We start from the raw sequence: 18,373 nt of genomic DNA on the forward strand, positions 1-18,373 counted from the left end.
AAGTATTAAATAATATCATCTGTGTGTGTATTTTGATTGTGAACTTGTTTCAATTTTAATTTTTACTGTGATACAAAAAAATAATAATTATAATAAACAAGAATTAAACAGTGGCAACTAATAGTAAGTTATTTCTAATGATTCCTGGACTTCAAATGAAATGTGAAAAGTAATAGTAACTGGGGATGGCGCATGTATTCATTAATAGAACATTCATGCATTCATTTATAATACTTAAAAATCTGAGCATCTTAAACATGGCACATTTTCAGCTGCACAAGTAATTCTTTAAGTGCGTTTAATTTCTCCTTTTTGGAATCATTCTTTCCTGCCGTGGCAGCTACGATCTTTGCCGTAATTTTACGTTGCAGTGCAATGGCTTCAACTTTCTTTGAAAGCTGCAAATTTAAGAAAATGTTTAAAGCTGAATAAAACACAACAAGTAAATAATCACCCACCTCATAAGCCCGCTTAATTATTCCTTGCGGCATTCCAGCTAATTTGGCTGCATTAAAACCATACGATTTGGGACAGGCACCAGCTGTGTATTTGTAAAGGAACGTGACAGTTTCTTGTGTGGGATCGGCATTGTCTTCGTTCTCCACCATGCAAGCCATGTGTCCCAGCGTAATTCTCTTGTCGTTGTGGAAGAAATCAATAAGATTGTGGTAATGGGTGGAGAAGAGAGTGCGACACTTGAGATTGGCCAGGAAGTTGACCACAGAGGCAGCGATGGCTGTGCCATCGTAGGTGGCAGTTCCTCTGCCCAATTCGTCGAGCAACACAAGCGAATGGCGTGTGGCGTGCTTGAGAATGAGAGAGGTTTCGTTCAGCTCCACGAGGAAGGTACTGTGTCCAGCAAGAATATCATCTTGGGCACCTAGTCGCGTGAAGATTCTATCCACCAACGAAAGACGACAGCTGGCAGCGGGAATGTGAGCACCCTAAAATTTAAATTAAATTAAGAAAAGATAACCAACTTATATGAAACAGAATAAACTCACAATTTGTGCCATGATCACCAGCAGACCGAGTTCCCTCATCAGCGTGCTCTTGCCGCCCATATTTGGACCTGTTAGCAGAGAAAGCGGCGCCTCCGATTCCGTGCCCAATTCCAGGCCATTGGGTATGTAAGTAGAAGCATTTACACAAGGATGATAGCCCTCCTCCAGCTGGATAAAAGGCTGCTCCACACCAGAGACCAGCTCTGGCACACAGATGACCATCTGTTGGCCGGCGTACTCCGCCAGGGAGCCCAGGACATCCAAGTTGGCCACGCAGTCGATGCATTGCTTCCATTGGTCGTAGTGGTTGGAGAACTTCTCGAAAAGGCGACGCGCCAAGTCCTTGAGCACCATGTTCCTTGTATCCTCGGCCTGCTGCATATCCTTGAGCAAAGCTCGAGTTTCAGCGGTGGTGTAGCGACGTGAGGGCTTCTTGCCCTTCGTTTGTCCCTCCAAGGTGTAGGACTTATTGGCCTTGTTGGCATGGGTTTCGGGCACATCCAACTGGTAACGTTTCTTGTCGCTGCCAAAATAGGTGATGCGACAACCGAAGTGGCGCTCCTGCTCCACGAGATAGGTCTTCAGGCGTTGCTCAACCTCGTTTATTGAATCCATTGCCGAATCATACTCGGCATCCATTCCGGCTTGGGGAGCAATCACTCCAGTTTTGGCCGCTGCTTCATGATCGAAAGCAGTGGCAAAGTATTTAAGCTCGTTGCTAAGATCGGGAAACGTTCCTCCAGACTCAGGTAGTTGGGTTATTCTCTTTAGCAAATCCGACTCACATTGATGAAACATCAAAGGTAATTTAGTCAGAGCATTAAATCCCTTAAGAACGGCCATGAAGCCCACAAGCTTCTGCTTGTTGTATAGTTTTTCCTCGAAGAGAATGGCCCGGGAGTCTGGGTGATCCATCTGCTTAATTTGCTTGTTCCCGAATAGGTGAATCTGAGCCAAATTTCGCTCGAAATCCGGCATGGGTGCAAGAAGGGCACGCATTTCCTGCAGCTCGCTGCTCATTCGAATCAGTTCGCCAATGGCATCTTGTCGCTCCTTGATCACCGCCACATCGCAACTCGGAGCACAAAGCCAGTGGTGTAGCAGTCGCTTTCCAAACTTCGTGCAGCAGTGATCCAAAGTGGAGTACAGGCTATGATCCTCGCCAATAATTCGCAGGTTTGACAAAGTAGTTGCATCCAGCACCATGTGGGAACGCCTCAAAGTGGAGGCCACGGCCGGCTTGGCATCAGCCAGCTGATCCGGTGGCACATATAGCTGATAGCGTGCCATTGGCATCACTTTTGGCTCCAGCTTGCATTTGTGAATGAAGAAGATGCACTCGCCAAGCGCTTTCAAAGCCAGCTTGTAGTTATCGTTGGGTGTGAGACCCAAATGATCCACATCCGACTGCATGGTGCGCAGAACCAAAGGCCAGTTGTCATCGGATCCATTTCCTGCATAGTAGCGCTCAGCCAAAAGTTTCAGGGTCTTTTCTGCATTACAGGCTTGCGATCCATTGCTTGGCACTTGCTCTTTTAGGATTCCACCCAACACAGTGCGGACAATTTGCTGCGAACGTTGGCTAAAAGCGGATTTCTCGCTGAGGAGCTGGGGATTGCAAACAAATTTAAAGTTTATAATGTAACTAACATAAAATTAGTGATCTTACCAGCACAGGCATGTGATGCGAGAGCAGTGTTAGAAGCCGGGAACAGTTTTTGTCGTCCTCGAACTCACCCAAATGGAAGTCGCCAATTGTGGTGTCAATGAAGCACACACCGAACCGACTCCAAGTGCCCTCATCCTGTTCCACCAATGCGAGCATATAGTTTGGCTGATGGTTTGGGCCGATCCTGCATTGTGACCCAAAGACCTGGGTGCCACGATTTGTAATCTGACAGATCTCGCGGGCCACCACTTTATCGAATTTTGTGGCCTTAATTCGCTTGCAACGTTCGGTCATCATGTCTGGGGTTTCAGTTTGCTCCACGCGAGCAACCTGGAGGAATGTCAAGAATAAGTTTAATTGGACTAGAGAGCTTTTCCTCCAAAACTCACTTTGTATCCTCTGTCTATGAGAACGGTGGACATTTTGTCGAAGGATATCTCCGGGAAACCGGAGTGCGCAAATTCACCACGCATGTAGGTGAAGCCCAGCTCATTGACGCCCACATCCGCATCCATGTGATACAGTTCATAGAACTTGCCAACTTTGAAGAACAAAACGCAATCATAGTTGTCCGATTTGAGAACCCACCACTGGCGAACTCCTGGCGATAGACCATTGAGGAACTTTTCCGGCACATGGAGGGTGCTCTTATCGTAGTCCGGGTGATCCGGCCGCCTTCCCGCCTTGTCCTTGATCTTGTCCGGCTGCAGAAACTCGAGTTTCTGGTGTGGCCACACCACAGGTTCATCCAGAGTAGAAGTGGTGGTCACTATGTCATCGTATGAAGCATCTTTCTTGGCATTGCTTTGTAGATTCTTGAGTTTCTCTTGGAAGGTAGAACCTTCGGCCAGCTGGACAGATGTTTCCAACTTGACCTTTTTGCTCAAGGGTTCGTTGTTGTTGTTGTTTAGGATTTTGGACTTTTTACGCGATTTCTTGGGCGTAGGACTGTCCACGGCCGTGTCATTCTCGCTGGGCGACAGCTCTTCTTCCCCGCTGCTGACGCTATCGTCGCTTGCTTCTTTGGCATCCGGTTCGTAGTCGGATTCACCAGCGGAGAAGTCGTCCTCTGATTTGGTCTCATCCATTTCCGGTTCGCTGTCGGTTTCCGGCTGAACGATGCGTTTCCGCTTGCGCTGGCCATTGACAGCTTCATCATCGGAGCCTCCGGAAATGGGTAGTTTTCTTTTGGCTGCTGGTTTGCTATCCTTTGCTTTGGAATCCTTTGGTTGCTCTTCTTTTGACTGCTGGTTCTTGAGATTCTCCTTTTCTGTGGTATCTCCCTCTATTTTTGAGCTCGGTGTCAACTTCTTCTTGTCGACAGCCGGTGACTTGCTGAAATAATTAAACAACGTATTTGTGGGTGTTCCTCCCACACTTGTATTCAACTTCTTGGACATGTTTGCGATCTAGAACTGATTGCCAAAATGCGCAAAAATCGCGATGAAGACGCCGGGATTATGCGCCAAAATGGGGACAAGTTGCCAGACCCTGCAATACAGGACAGATGAGCAGATAGCGCTGCCGGACTTTTTAAAAGAAAGATTTTAACTTTCAAAAGGACATTTGTGCTCATAATAATAAGATTATGTATATTCTAAGAAATAAACCAGGTTTAGGTCATAAAAGTATTTAATTTTACCTATATGCCAAAGGACTATTTTTGTGGCCCCGATTGTATATTGCCAATACATTTCAATATTTTTGGTGATGCACGTTTGGTATATTTAAGCGGCTGCGTTACGGTCACTCTATTTTCAGCACGCAGGAAAATAAAACATTTTTCAATAATTTCAGTAAACAAACTTGTAAATAAACAAAAATGTCGCTAGCAGACGAACTTTTAGCTGACCTCGAGGAGGACAACGATAATGAGTTGGAGGAGGACGATGCTGAGATGGCTAGTGCCGAGGACGAAAGTGTAAGACATTTAAACAATACTCGTGTCCTTCTTTAACACAAAAATTAATTCTGAATAGTTGTTGGCGGAGAAGTTGGCCAAACCGGCTCCCAATTTAATGGATGTAGACGTTACCGTGCAATCGGTGCGAGAACTTTGCAAGCTGCGCGATTCCGAACGCTTGCGAAATACCTTGCAGCAGATTGAGCATTACGCCAGTCGCCAGAGAACCGCAGCCGAAATGCTAGGATCCGTGGAATCCGATCCGGAGTATTGTCTTATCGTAGATGCTAATGCTATAGCCGTGGACATCGACAACGAGATCTCCATCGTGCACAAGTTCACCAAAGAGAAGTATCAGAAGCGATTCCCTGAACTGGATTCGTTGATTGTCGGCGAAATGGAGTACTTGCTGGCGGTCAAAGAGTTGGGAAATGATCTGGATCAAGTGAAAAACAACGAAAAGTTGCAGGCCATTCTCACGCAGGCTACCATTATGATTGTGTCCGTCACGGCTTCCACTACTCAGGGGTAAGTTATAATTTCTTATAATCCCCCAAAACATCTCATTTAAATGACTTCTTTTTTTTCAGTACCATGTTAACTCCGGCAGAAAAGGCCAAGATCGACGAGGCCTGCGAAATGGCCATCGAGCTAAACAACTTCAAGTCCAAGATCTACGAATATGTGGAGAGTCGCATGACCTTTATAGCTCCCAATCTTTCCATGATTGTCGGCGCTTCCACAGCTGCCAAACTTCTGGGCATTGCTGGCGGTCTATCCAAACTATCTAAAATGCCTGCTTGCAACGTGCAGGTTTTGGGTGCACAAAAGAAAACGCTTTCGGGATTTTCGCAAACTCAGATGTTGCCTCACACTGGCTACGTGTACTACTCCCAGATTGTTCAGGACACTGCGCCGGATCTGCGTCGCAAGGCAGCTCGTTTGGTAGCCGCCAAATCAGTGCTGGCTGCGCGTGTGGATGCCTGCCATGAGAGTGTGCACGGGGAAATTGGCCTGCGCTTCAAGGAGGATGTTGAAAAGAAACTGGACAAGCTGCAGGAGCCACCGCCAGTAAAGTTTATCAAACCGTTGCCCAAACCCATTGAGGGCAGCAAGAAAAAGCGAGGAGGAAAACGAGTGCGCAAGATGAAGGAGCGATATGCGCTAACAGAGTTCCGCAAACAGGCAAACCGAATGAATTTCGGAGATGTAAGAATATTTTAGTTAAAATCTTGTTCATAACTAATTTTTCTATTTATCTTACAGATTGAGGAGGATGCTTATCAAGGGGATTTGGGTTACTCGCGTGGCACCATTGGCAAAACAGGAACCGGCCGCATTCGCTTGCCCCAGGTGGATGAAAAAACCAAAGTGCGCATCAGCAAGACGCTGCACAAGAACTTGCAAAAGCAGCAAGTCTACGGCGGCAACACCACAGTCAAGCGGCAAATTTCCGGAACAGCATCTAGTGTGGCGTTTACACCATTGCAAGGCCTGGAGATTGTGAATCCACAGGCGGCGGAACGCTCACAAACCGAGGCCAATGCCAAATACTTTTCAAACACCTCCGGTTTTCTGTCAGTGGGACAGCGAACCACTTAAAAGAATAGCTAAACTTTTCATTTTCTATAAAATTAAGCACTTTTATTTGGAGATTTGTCGAATGTATGAGATAGGCGTAGTAAAGCTGCAATGAAGCTGCACAAGAGATTCCAATTGTTGTTAGCTGAGCTTGCCCACTTCCAGTTTGCGCTGAATGGCTTCCCAGGAGTTGTTTAGCAGGACAGCCAGAATGCCGGCCACCGTAAAGACGCCGCCAATGATGGAACAGCAATTCGTGGCAAAGTGGCCAAATGAACTGTGGATTCAAAACGAAACTAATAAACAATGTAATTAAATATTAATCCTCTGATTTACTGACTTGTGTTTTTCCGCATATTTGACCATCAGCGGCGAGAGTTCGTAGTTGAAGAATATGCCCGGCATTCCTCGCTCTCGGTCCGAGAGATCTTTTCGGTATCGCGTAACCGAGAACTGATTCGTGTGTATGGGCTGACCATTGCTTCCCCGCATATATAAGGTAGGTACGATTTTTAAATAGTAGTTGAACATTTCACTTTTGGAGTCTGTAAGCAACGATTCATTTTATATTAATAAAGGGACAAATTTTTGAATGTCGCGCTTGTTCGATAGCGCCCCTGTCGTCTATTTTCAAAAGCACAAAGATAACGTGGCAACCTTATTTCCGATTTGACAGCTCACGCACACCAGCGAAATCACACACATTTACGAACTGTTCGACAAATCGGCCGAAATAAATAGAAATAACTAGGAATATTCCTAAAATAAACGGACTCGTCGCCACTATCTCGATATTTGAAAGTGAATCAGAGCAACGACGTTTGCCACTTGGCGGGATTAACTAATTGAACAGGAGAGCGGGAGAAACCAAGGACTTTGCGGCATGCCACTGCCCACGAGCTCATTTTCCCAGCAGGGACCATCGTGTTTCGATAAAATGAAGACTGGCTTCATCATTGGATTCTGTGTGGGAATGGCCAGTGGAGCGGTCTTTGGAGGATTCTCGGCACTCAGGTTGGTTGGACTTTGCCCGCGGTTCTCAATTTATCACTCCTCCAATGGAGTGACGCAAGTGTAGGCCGGCAATTATGTAATTACACCGGCTAACTACTACAAATCTCTTACAGATACGGACTACGTGGCCGGGAGCTGATCAATAATGTGGGCAAGACCATGGTACAGGGCGGCGGAACCTTCGGGACCTTCATGGCCATCGGCACCGGGATTCGCTGTTGATCCTGCTAGCATTTTTGACTAGAGTTACTAAAAACCAACCTTAAGCCCTACTCCAATCTTGTTTAAATTACGCTAAGTTATTGCAATAGAGATGTTAAAGAGATACCAGAATGCTTTGTGTTCACAACTCACCAGTCACGTCTACTCTCAGTCCATCCAAAGGATGCGTTTTGGCGAACTCTATCTTCTCTCCAAAAGAAAGATGATTGATTGTGTGCGACAGTTTAACATTGCTGAATTGGAAATCGTGAATGTGGAACTGGCGGATGGAGAAGCTCTTGCCGGGCGCAAAATGGAAACTGCCGGCCATGCGGTTAACCTCCAGGTGGCCCTGAATGCGACAGCCCTCTTTGAATGCGTCCTCGTCGGTGCGTTTGTATTTTCCCTTGCACTGCTCGATCTTGTCCACTTGCACGTTCCACTTGCGCAGCCTGTAGGCGTCGAGCACTTCTTCGCACGTGTTGCAGCAGCTGGAAATAAGAAATATTGTTCAAATGCCTTGATGAATTAAAGCTATAACAACATGTTAATAAGCACCAGCTACATCTGAAAATGAAGATTTTAGCAAGCCAGCCATTACAGTAAATGTTCAAATTGGTTCCTAAGAACGACATAACTGGAGCATGGAAATATGCTTTCGTTTTCAGTTTTTTTAAAGGGAAAATGTGAGGCTAACGAAGTTAAAAGTTGGAGAAAGAAGACTAAATCGGCATCTTACTGGGTGGCATTGTGTTCCGCTCCGTAGCAACTGCCACAAGTGACGTTCTTATTGGGCGGAGAGACAGCAACAATTTCCTTGATGGGCGTCTCCTTGAGAGGCTCTCCCTTGAGATCCAACCGGTGCTTGAAGACATCATGATCCACCCTTAAATGGGTATCCCCCGAGGAATCCATAGCATCTAGTGATATATAATTGCAGGCCAGATTATGAAGGGTTACGTCTAGATTGATTCGCAACTTGTGACCCCTCGTGGTATCCACAAACAGTTCTTCATTCATGGTGGGTTGCATATAGTTGAGAAATTCGAGGAATATCAGTAAGCTGATTATGCTGGTACTGATGATTGTGACTGCAAGTCGAAGGAAAGCCGGTTGTTTAGGTTTCTTATCGGGACAATCAAATTTACACCTGCTCTCACCTGCAGCGCCTCCCACTGTGCGCACACTAAAATCGTCTAAGGTACGTGGATAGGCGTCCAAACGACGCAGAACGTCGGCAAACTTCATCTTAATTACAAATAACACGCAAAAAACACGAATCGGAAACGTAAACAATAAAAATTACATTTTTTTTTGCAGCGGCAGGTGACGTGTTGCAATTGACGTTGCCAGATAGATGAAGCCGTGGGTCCAAACATATGTTTGTCGCGATTCGATTAGTAATCAAAAATCGATAGAAAATAATCATCGAATCGGTTTTTGAATAATATTTTAAACAGAGTAGATAACTGTCCTTCGATGTTTTCGCTTTGAATGCTTACACGTAAAGAAATAAAAAAGGTGTAAAAAGAAAATTATATTAAAAAGGAGATATCTATAAAAACATGTTTTTTTTTTGCTTAGCAGGTCTTTTTTAATAAAGCCTATATAAGCACTCGTAAATAAACGTTATTATTGTTTGCCTTAAAAGTTCTATAAAGTGATTGAACTTAAATGTGGAAATTCAAATAAAAAATATAAAGTAATAACATTCGCGTATACAAATTTTATTAAATTATTAGAAATTCCTGTAACATTTTATTTGAATGTTGCTTCAAATAATTGTATGAATTCAATCGACTAAACTTGTGATCAAGTTTTTATAGTTTTGTTAAGTTGTTTTTCCTTTGAAGAATTTATGTTTTTTTAATTTTGTTGTTGTATTTTGGTTTCACTCTTCATTAGCTTCTATACATTGATTGCGCATACGTCGCGTTGTCCCGACTATAATTAAGACCTCAGTCTGCCCACCCCCGTTGCGTGGCCACGAATAATGTTTAATAGTGTTGTCATGTCTTGGGGCTGTGGTTGCGCATACATTAGGCAAAGCCAACCCACCATCGGCACCACCCCTTAACCCATTCTTGCTGCTGTGGTCCAGGCGACCGCGTCTAATTTTATAATACATGTTAAACAGATGAAAGGTTAATTGAAAGGAACCACAAGTTTCGACAGCCCACGCAGCCAATGGCTTGGCTTTTAGGGGTTGCCAGCCCACCTCCACCTCTCAAACTAATGCAAAAGCAAGAATAATAGGAGACCGTGGGTTATCCCCGGGGATTTTGGTTAGAGTTAAAAGTTTTCGCTTAAATATAAATCACCAAATGGCTTGCCGCTTGACTGGTTAAAGCCGAAAACCCGAAGGCTCGGGTCCATGAACCCGAAATCCATGCACGGTCACAAATAATTGTATGTAGGTGTAGAACATACCGCGACTTTGTGTAATTACCAATTAAGCTCAAGTCCCCGAAGCTTTCTCATTTTCTTTGGCACTCTCTAGTTTCCTTTGTCTCCCTTCTGCTGGCTTGACCTTTTTTTTTCGCAATTACCTGGGCTAGCAATCTGTAAAATCAGTCAAGGCAGCAGATGACAAAGATTAGCTAGCGGTAATTTTACACTTTTTTACTTTCTGAATTGAAGTAAATGGATTGGGAAGGGTATGAGATGGGAAATGGGATCTTTGATATGGCTTTAATTATAATTCTTCTAAAAAAAGCTTTTAAGGACTTGACCTATTTTAAATTCATTAAATTTTCAGTATGAATCTATATAAAAATATTTTTCCTTTGGCTTCGCAGTCTGATAAGTTCATAGCCCTTTTCTTATTACTCGCCCTGGTATTAGCCCAACTTATGGCCACAGGGCATTCGGGTTTTTCCATGACCATTTCCCCCGACCACGCCCTCTGACCGCCCCTCCTTATCTATCGCTAATTTGCATTTCTAACCATTTCGCTCTAGCCAATTCGCGTCATTTCTTATTTGAAACAATGAGCCCAACAGCAGCCAGAACAAATAGCGGAGAAGGAGTCATTGTGCTCCAGCTTTGCAGGCAATAAAAGACTCCGGAGACAAAAGAACCGTAGAAAAAAAGAAAGAGAGAGAGAGAGAGAGAGAGCGTGTCAAGAAACTTGGGCCCGGACGGAGAAAGAAAGCCTGAAAAGAAGTTGGCGTAAAGCAGCTTAAACAATCAGGACTGCCTAATGGATATTGACACTTTAATGCCCTGGCCACCGACTCAGGCTCTGATTCTGAATTCGAAACCGCACTGCCAAAAAAGATTTACAATTTATACACACAATATTTATATATATTTGTTCTGACACAACCCATTCTCTCTTTCACATTCAGTAGGTCAAAGCTTAACCGTTATTTATGCCTATCTATAAACAAAATTATTGGTTACAATCAGTAAACAATATTATAAATCAACCAACTATTATAGTTATAAATATATCTAGCATTTAGGTTGAAGATTTATTACAATCCAGATCTTATCAAGGCCTTTAAAATATTAAAATTGTGTTATTTATGGAGAAGAAGAAATACAAACCAATATTTAACTGATAAAAAGTAAAAAATAAATCTATGTATAGCTACTAATCAAAATTATTAAGATGCTATGTAAGTTATTACGTGTTAAAATGATAACAGAAAAAAAGGTAAAAAATTGAAAAAATTATTGAAATATGTTATGTAACAAATATTACATAACATTATTAATGTCATTAAAACTCCGAATCGATCCTAGGACGTTTTTTTCTATGTAAGTTTTAAATTGTTAATGGAGTGGGCAATCCCCGCGAGGAAGGGAGGATCCATCCGTGCAGATGTCCTGCTCTAATTCGGTTCGGTTTTCAGCTTTCCGTGGTCCAAACTCGTACATATTTTTTTCCTGGGCCGCATTCCTTGCTTTAAACAAAATTGCAGTGCCGAAATTAATTATAGAGCCGCCGCACCCGGGCCATATTTAATTAAACGTGGACATTTTAAACTTGGAACAACCGAACCACTGAACCACCCAAGAACGTGGAACCAAAAGGCGTAATTAATTAGTGGAGACGTGCCAAATAATTGCGGCAGAAGTAACTTTTTCCTTTTTTCGGGCGACTCCTTTATTATTTCGCTGGTCAAAGAATGTTTCAATTACGTGTATTGCTGATGGGCGATGGGGTTTTCGGGGTGGCTTTTGCACCAGGACTAAACTTTTCACCATCCAGGTCCAGGTGGAAATTAATTAAATTAGCAGGCGTCATTTTGGAAAAGTGTCGCGCAAGGACTTGAAATATTTTGTGCCTTTGCCGGTTTCCTGTCACTCACAACCTACAAGCCCCCTGAAAATTGCCAAAATGTGTCCCGAAAATTCGCATACATAACCTCCACATCCGCTGGCTAAAACCGAAAACGTCATTTCCGACAAATTAGTCCAGTCAACTGTGCCACGATATATTGTGCTCGGAAATGTGTGGGCGAGTCCCAGCGTTTATATCGTATGTGTGTTTCGGTGAACGATTTCAAATCGCTGACCACGTTTTAAGCATATTTCCTGGTTTAGCATGAAAAATCCTTTTTGTCTGCCCCAATGGCCGACAAAAGTTTCGAAAGCGTTTCAAAATGCCCCTATTCTCATTCTCTTATTCGATTCAAATTGGATGAATTATCATTTTATGAACATACATAATGATTTCTTCTGCTCGTTACTTTTAATTGTCGCGCCTATTAATTGCATTTACAATGTGTTATAATTAGGGGCGCATTAAGGACAAAAGCACCACCCCTTAATCAATAGTCTTAAATGCGATCGGAGAGGGGAGCAAATTTAAGATGTAAATGTCGATTGATTGAAGCAAATCCTATACGACTGAAAGTATTTAATAATTGGGAAGCTCTTTAAATGTCTTTTACAAATGCGAATGTTGTATGTGTATATATTTACATGTTTAAGAAAAAGTAAACAATTTTTAAAGACAGAAAAGCTTATGAATTAAACAGAAAATACTTAACATTTATTTTGTATAAAATTACTTCGGTTTTCAAAAAGAAGTTAAGCTATTTGAAGGGTCCATTTTCAGTAATTAGTTTGATTTAATTGAAAATCATTGCCACAATTGCAATATGCGGAAAATAAATTCAGAAACATATTTTCCTTGATTGCAAAATGTGCATTGTGGGTTTCCCATAGCACCGAGTCATTTTCATATTTATATTCATCTTTTTTTTTATAAGTTTTAATGAAATAATTGAAGACCATTTATTGGTGCGAAAAAACGCGAAACTTTCGCGTACGGGGTGCGCTTTTAAAACCCAGTCTGAAAATCGGTTCTGTTCAATCCTTTCACAGGATCCACTCCTTTTTGCACTTTAACCATTTTGTGGGCTGGACCGCGACAATGGGCTCTTTGTGCAGACCCTGTCGGGGTGAGAAATAGATGAATGGCCGCCAACCTTTAACCCCTTTTGTGTGGGCGTCCATTTTTCGCCTATTTTTGTTTATTTTCTGGGTGAACATTTTTGTATTTTTTGTTTCGCATACGCGCGGGTCACGTCAACAGAAGTGCATACTTTTGTTGTCGCTGCCGGCTGCCGACCGACCAGCAACATGAAAAATTATTTACATAAATATCCGCGCTGTCAATTGTGTGTTGTGGCATGTAAAGTGACAGAAGCAGCGCAAAATGGCGTCGCTGCCTCTGCCGGCGTTGTACGTGACTGCACATTTTTTTCGCTACTCGCCGCCCTCCAAATGTGGGCGGGGCTATCAAATGCAAATGCATTCTGCATGTCGCTGCACACAGGAAAAAATACCATTCAAATGAATCAATATATGCTTTTTTCAAACTTTTGTACATTTAGGTTTGTTATTAAAAAGTAAAAAAGGTTTTTGGATAATATTCAGTTTTTTTAATTGTTTATTTTTTTGCCTATTTATAAATTTTTGAACAGTTTTCGAAGGGTTGAAGATCGTCTCCTGCAATACATTTTTGTATTGACTTTAAGTACTTGTAATGCTTACCGTATGGTATTGATAACATATTTTCTCGCTGTGTGTTTGAATAATGGTCGAACGGGATGCAGTGCGGTTCGAAGGGAATGCGGTGTGTCAGTGGCGGTCAGACGTCAACGTTATGGCTGCCAAAGTTTTCAATTTTCCACTTAATTGCTTTCAATTAAGCAAAGAGTCCTCTTTAGTCCCCCACACGAACGCAACTCAACTCAACTCGACTCGACTCGACTCGATGCGACTCCTGGACTCCTCGACTCAAGCCCGACGACCCCACTGCCTACTACATATATATGTGTGTATGTTTGTGTGCGTCTCGTTATGTCCGTTCAATTAAATTACACACTAAAGCGCTGCGCTGCAGCTGCAGCTGAGACCTGAAAGTCCTGAAAAGTCCTGCCAGTCCGTCAGCCCAGTCAGTCCATCCAGTTCGGGTCACAGCCTCTGGAAAGGACCTCGCCGCATTGTTATCATTGTCAAGAAGCTGCAGCAACGGCCTCTGCTGGCAGAACCTTTTTTGAATCCGAATACAGTGGGTTTCAGATATTCTAATAATGCAAGCTCTTAATTACATTAGTCTCTTTATTGAATACTAATCACAAATAAAAATTAACAAACAATAATTGTATGACACTTGTTCTAAGGGTTAAAATCTTTTATTGAATAAATATAAATACTATGTATAAGTATTTCAAAGTTGTTGTTTTATTTAATTACTTGGTTGTGCGTTATCGAATTGGGAGGTCTACTTGACTGTAAAAAAGTCCCCAATTAGTCCTCTTTTGATCGAGTTACAAATTATAGAACAAACATTGAAATGAAGCAAGCTACGATGGTTAATTTTCTTTCAACCAAAACGTTTGTTGACCTTAGCAATCCACTGTGCACCCGCACAGTCAGGCTTCTGTGTGTTTGTTGTTGGTTTGTTTGTTTGTTTGTTTGCTGGGTGGAAAAGCGTTGCTGCGTGTTTTTGACAGTAAGCGGGGTTCGTGGCCGCCTTGATTGTTGCACCGGTTGGTTCTCTGCAAGGGGCCAAAGGTCACCGGAGAGCAAGCGAGATGCGAGGCAAACAAATGAACAAATAAACAAACAGAGCCACGTTAACCCGCTCCAAAAACGGACGACTACGAGGTCCCGGCTCCTTTGAGTCGACCATCCCGTCTCCCACAGCACAATATGCAAAGGAGCGTGTAATGCGACTGTCTGCATTCTCCGATGCCCCACTCTTAATTTATCCAGGTGCACAGAGGCGGTCAATATAATAATTTTACTCTAAAAACAAATAATTGCGAACCAGTAATGTAAAGGTGTCTAAAATTGGTATATTTTATTGGTTAATATGTACATTTACATAGCGGTCGAAAAGTTATAATTCTTAGAAGTTACATTTATTTAAAATTATATTTCAGATAATTTAGTGTTCAGATTTAGTGTTATTACTGTCGAACAGAAATATCAACAGACTTAAAGTCAGAAAAAAAGGTTACCACGTATTATTTTCGTAAAATAAGTAACAAGTTGCATTTCAAATTAAATTTTTTATCGTTATTTTCGTGGAACCCACTTGTAATTTGACCGCAGCTGTTTTTGAGATGTACTTAAAAACAAGTGCTGCATGCGGTTGGCTAATGCCGGGGAAAGTCTCACACTTTGAGCCCACATAACTGACCAGGCTGCCTCCAAAGGGACCCCAAAACCACGCCCAACCCTTTGCAGTCACCCAGCGGGAAAAGGTGTGGAAAATATACTATTTTCCTGTGCTTTCTTCATACAAGCGGAATGTGGAAAAAAGGGGTAAAGCCTTACATTTTTGCCGTCTCTCCTTTCAAAATACACGGGGGTGACACAAAAATGAAGGGGTAAAGGGAAAAATCCAGTGGACCTACAGCTGCTGAATGCAGGGCAAAATCCTGTGGATGCTCTGGCTGCTGAAAGCAGGGCAAAATCCTATGGACCTACAGCTGCTGAATGCAGGGCAAAATCCACTGGTTTTTGTACTGAAAAAACCAGTGGATTTCTTGCTGCTGAATGCAGGACAAAATCCACTGGTTTTTGGCCTTCCCACTTTACAGAATTTCCACAAGCAATAAAAAAACAATACTTTTTAATTTGGTATATGCATTTATTAATCTATTTACAGTCCAAGGGCCTTTATCATAAATATTGTTGTATGTTTTATTTTTTGCCTTAGTGAACGGTGAACGCAGATCATCTTGATATTGGGGAAGACTGTAATTGTCGTTTCTGAGTGACTCTGAAAATAAAAACCATAATATGTTAATATATTACATATTAATACAAGTAATAAATATATAAAAAGTAATGGGAAAAATGGATAAATTTAGAAAAATAAGTAATAAACATAGTAAAAAGCATGGGGACACAGGCCTGTTGAAACTTATTAAAAATGTAGTGAGTACTTACAAATGCTTCTGGATTGGCTTCGCCGTCGGAGTCCAAATGGCCGAGTTCTTCAAATGACGAAATCGAAATGTCCGCTTGCGCTTGTTCAGATTTGCCGTTAATATTAACACAAGGGCCAGAATCATTGAAGTCGAATCTATTACAAACTCTAAAAAAAACAATGTTTGTTCTTTTAAAATTGAAAAATAAATTTAAATGAAAAACTTACATACTTACTTGACAAACGCCTCCGGCGGCTAAAATGTAGTTTTTGGAAAAATGCCTATGTTCACCATATCCGTAACGCTGAAATAAGGATATACAAACAAAAATATTTATGTTATAACTTACCTTTATCTTGTTTTTTAAGATTAACACAACATTCTTTCACTTTTTACACTTTTTGCACGAAATTTTATACTGATGTGACCGTGCATCATAACATAATTTATAACAACATTCCGAAGAAAGACAATAATTAGTCACAACTTCGTTGTAACTTATGGTCATATTCAGAAACCCACCCCATTTAGCGGTCGGAAATTTTCTATCCCTTACCTACGCCTGCTAAAAGAAGTAGGTTTTCATCTATCCCTACCCCTACGCCTGCCAAAAGAAGTAGGTTTTCCAGTACTCTAAAAACCTACTTCCCACTTTCCCGCTGGGCAGTCACACACACTCCCACATACACACACACACACAGACACACACATCACACACAGGTGGAGATTTCGGCGCCTTTGCAAAGAGCCAAAAGGATATTTTAATTACATTTACGCAAAATTGCAAAATTGAATAAAGCCATGGTCAGGTGGATGGAAGAGTGTGGGTGGTTGGATGTTTGGGCGCAACTGCAACGGTGATTGTGGTGGAGAGTGAATGAACGCCGAATCCTTTAAGCTGCAATGTAAACAAGTGAAAAGCATTACTAAGACAGCAGGAAATCTGTTTAAGGTTATTAAACAACCATGACGGCCTCTGGATGCATTTCATTAGTCCCCTCCCCTCATTGTAATTACACTCGGCTGGAGAATGTCAGTAAATTGCTCATTTACTGCAGAATGGATCAGAGGTTGTTGCAAGAACGGAATCTGGTCAAGTGTGGATAAGTCCCGAACAATGTGGCGGCCTCACCGAGATTGATTGAAGGGGAATTCGAAAGTAACACTTAGCAGTTAAGTCCTTACAAACTTTGTCATTCTCTTTGAAAATTCAGTCTCTGAGGTATTTGAGTTGCGTATGTTGTATAAAGTGTACTTGCTGGGTGTTTTTTTAAATTTAAATATGCATACCATGTTGCACAAAAAATTTTAATTTCTTGCAATCGCGAAATAGTGAAACTATAAATCCATTGGCAAATATGATTCCAGCCCATTCCGTTTGCTCGCGTAGGTAGTACACATTTCAGCACTTACAGATCAGAGGGGGTCTCTTGGCCAAAACCCACTTCCCACTTTATGGCCACCTACATGCGGCACAGCAGTTGGCCAGCTCCGCGGAACTCAACACGAAGCGAAAAATCCAACTTATGAAAGCCCAAGCTGAGAAAAATTCCATATAATATACACAGTTCTTAAAAAACAAATAAGAAAATCGTTAACACAGAAACACATAATAATTCTATAAATTTAATCAAAAATGTCTGGAGGGCTGATGCGAAATATCGATCAAGTTGGAGTTTCGTTTTGGCTTCGAATGGATTCAGATGAACCTGGAAAATTTATATTAATTAGATGTATAGGGGTCAAAATATGTACCGTCTCCAAAATAAACAATTAAAACGCACATCGCTTTTTAATTTGTTCACAATCAATGTTATAATGTTAGAAAGGAGGTACTTACTTTAAGGGAAAACAAACTGCCCTTCAACTGTTTCAAAATTACGAATGCAGATTTTTTAAGAGTTGTCAATTGTATTTCATTTTATTGGCTCAGTGTATAAAAACTAAACCTCACTGAGGCCGAAAGCCTAATCGAACACGTTTCATATGACTGCGGCGCTAAAGATTACATTTTAATCTCATTGCATCTCGCTCTTCCTCCCTCCTCGTTCTCCCCTCTCTGTCTTCCCCGTTCTTGGCATGGCAACTAATCAATGCCCCGTACTTGATTTTAACTTGCTTGTAATTGGGCAGCGATAGAGAGCTTCGAATGGCGACGACAGCCAGGCGATAAATGTCCAAAAATTCTAGCCGCGTACAATGTGCCCCACCCCCTTCCCTCTTCACCGCCGCCTTCTTTTTTCTGTGTGTTGTCCGGCGGTGTGAAATTACCGTTTAATGAAAAAAGCTCCAACAGCTTCCCCCCAACGAAAAGGAAAAAAATCACACAAAAAGATACAACCACTACTTTTTGTGACCAGGTGCGTAGTCGGAAAACTTTGACGGGTACTAGAAAATGCACTCCAAAAAATATGACTCTATCTGCAAATATTTATAATATTTTATTTAAATATATATTATTATATAATTTTTATATGGAACATATTAATTATTATTTTTTAAAATATTTTGTATTTGTTACCTATTTTTAAAGATTTGGTGCTAATAATAAATTTTATCATACCTGTACAGAATTATAAATTTTGATCGGCTCATA

The 18,373-nt window shown here is 41.8% G+C and overlaps 4 protein-coding genes and 1 long non-coding RNA gene across 6 annotated transcripts; 2 read left to right on the forward strand and 3 right to left on the reverse strand.

Moving 5' to 3' along the window:
* Positions 1 to 21: 21 nt before the first annotated feature.
* LOC108096410 (probable DNA mismatch repair protein Msh6) lies at positions 22 to 4,147 on the reverse strand. Its single transcript, XM_017197983.2, has 5 exons — positions 3,063 to 4,147; positions 2,674 to 3,003; positions 1,005 to 2,612; positions 459 to 944; positions 22 to 398 (listed from the first exon to the last, which is right to left on the reverse strand). Exons 1-5 carry the CDS (start codon positions 4,071 to 4,073, stop codon positions 252 to 254), a joined length of 3,582 nt encoding a protein of 1,193 aa, XP_017053472.1. The 5' UTR covers positions 4,074 to 4,147; the 3' UTR covers positions 22 to 251.
* Positions 4,148 to 4,409: 262 nt separating this feature from the next.
* On the forward strand, positions 4,410 to 6,286 carry LOC108096407 (U4/U6 small nuclear ribonucleoprotein Prp31). The gene is made up of 4 exons (XM_017197980.2): positions 4,410 to 4,594; positions 4,653 to 5,104; positions 5,167 to 5,785; positions 5,843 to 6,286. The coding sequence occupies exons 1-4, from the start codon at positions 4,496 to 4,498 to the stop codon at positions 6,176 to 6,178; spliced, it is 1,506 nt and encodes a 501-aa protein (XP_017053469.1). The 5' UTR covers positions 4,410 to 4,495; the 3' UTR covers positions 6,179 to 6,286.
* On the reverse strand, positions 6,193 to 8,743 carry LOC108096408 (endoplasmic reticulum-Golgi intermediate compartment protein 3). The gene is made up of 5 exons (XM_017197981.2): positions 8,533 to 8,743; positions 8,112 to 8,463; positions 7,526 to 7,863; positions 6,498 to 6,702; positions 6,193 to 6,434 (listed from the first exon to the last, which is right to left on the reverse strand). Exons 1-5 carry the CDS (start codon positions 8,618 to 8,620, stop codon positions 6,299 to 6,301), a joined length of 1,119 nt encoding a protein of 372 aa, XP_017053470.1. The 5' UTR covers positions 8,621 to 8,743; the 3' UTR covers positions 6,193 to 6,298.
* Positions 6,844 to 7,504, forward strand: LOC108096409 (reactive oxygen species modulator 1). The gene is made up of 2 exons (XM_017197982.2): positions 6,844 to 7,171; positions 7,285 to 7,504. The coding sequence occupies exons 1-2, from the start codon at positions 7,041 to 7,043 to the stop codon at positions 7,391 to 7,393; spliced, it is 240 nt and encodes a 79-aa protein (XP_017053471.1). The 5' UTR covers positions 6,844 to 7,040; the 3' UTR covers positions 7,394 to 7,504.
* A 6,839-nt stretch (positions 8,744 to 15,582) lies between the features above and the next one.
* Positions 15,583 to 16,151, reverse strand: LOC108096215. 2 transcript variants are annotated; one of them, XR_001771696.2, is made up of 4 exons: positions 16,127 to 16,151; positions 16,005 to 16,058; positions 15,797 to 15,944; positions 15,583 to 15,626 (listed from the first exon to the last, which is right to left on the reverse strand). It is a non-coding gene; the product is annotated as an uncharacterized LOC108096215 (long non-coding RNA). The 2 variants fall into 2 exon arrangements; XR_001771695.2 differs by lacking the exon at positions 16,127 to 16,151 and having other exon boundaries at positions 16,005 to 16,117.
* Positions 16,152 to 18,373: the final 2,222 nt, after the last annotated feature.

This window comes from Drosophila ficusphila, unplaced genomic scaffold, assembly GCF_018152265.1.
Source record: "Drosophila ficusphila isolate 14025-0441.05 unplaced genomic scaffold, ASM1815226v1 contig_106, whole genome shotgun sequence".
NCBI lineage: Eukaryota > Metazoa > Arthropoda > Insecta > Diptera > Drosophilidae > Drosophila > Drosophila ficusphila.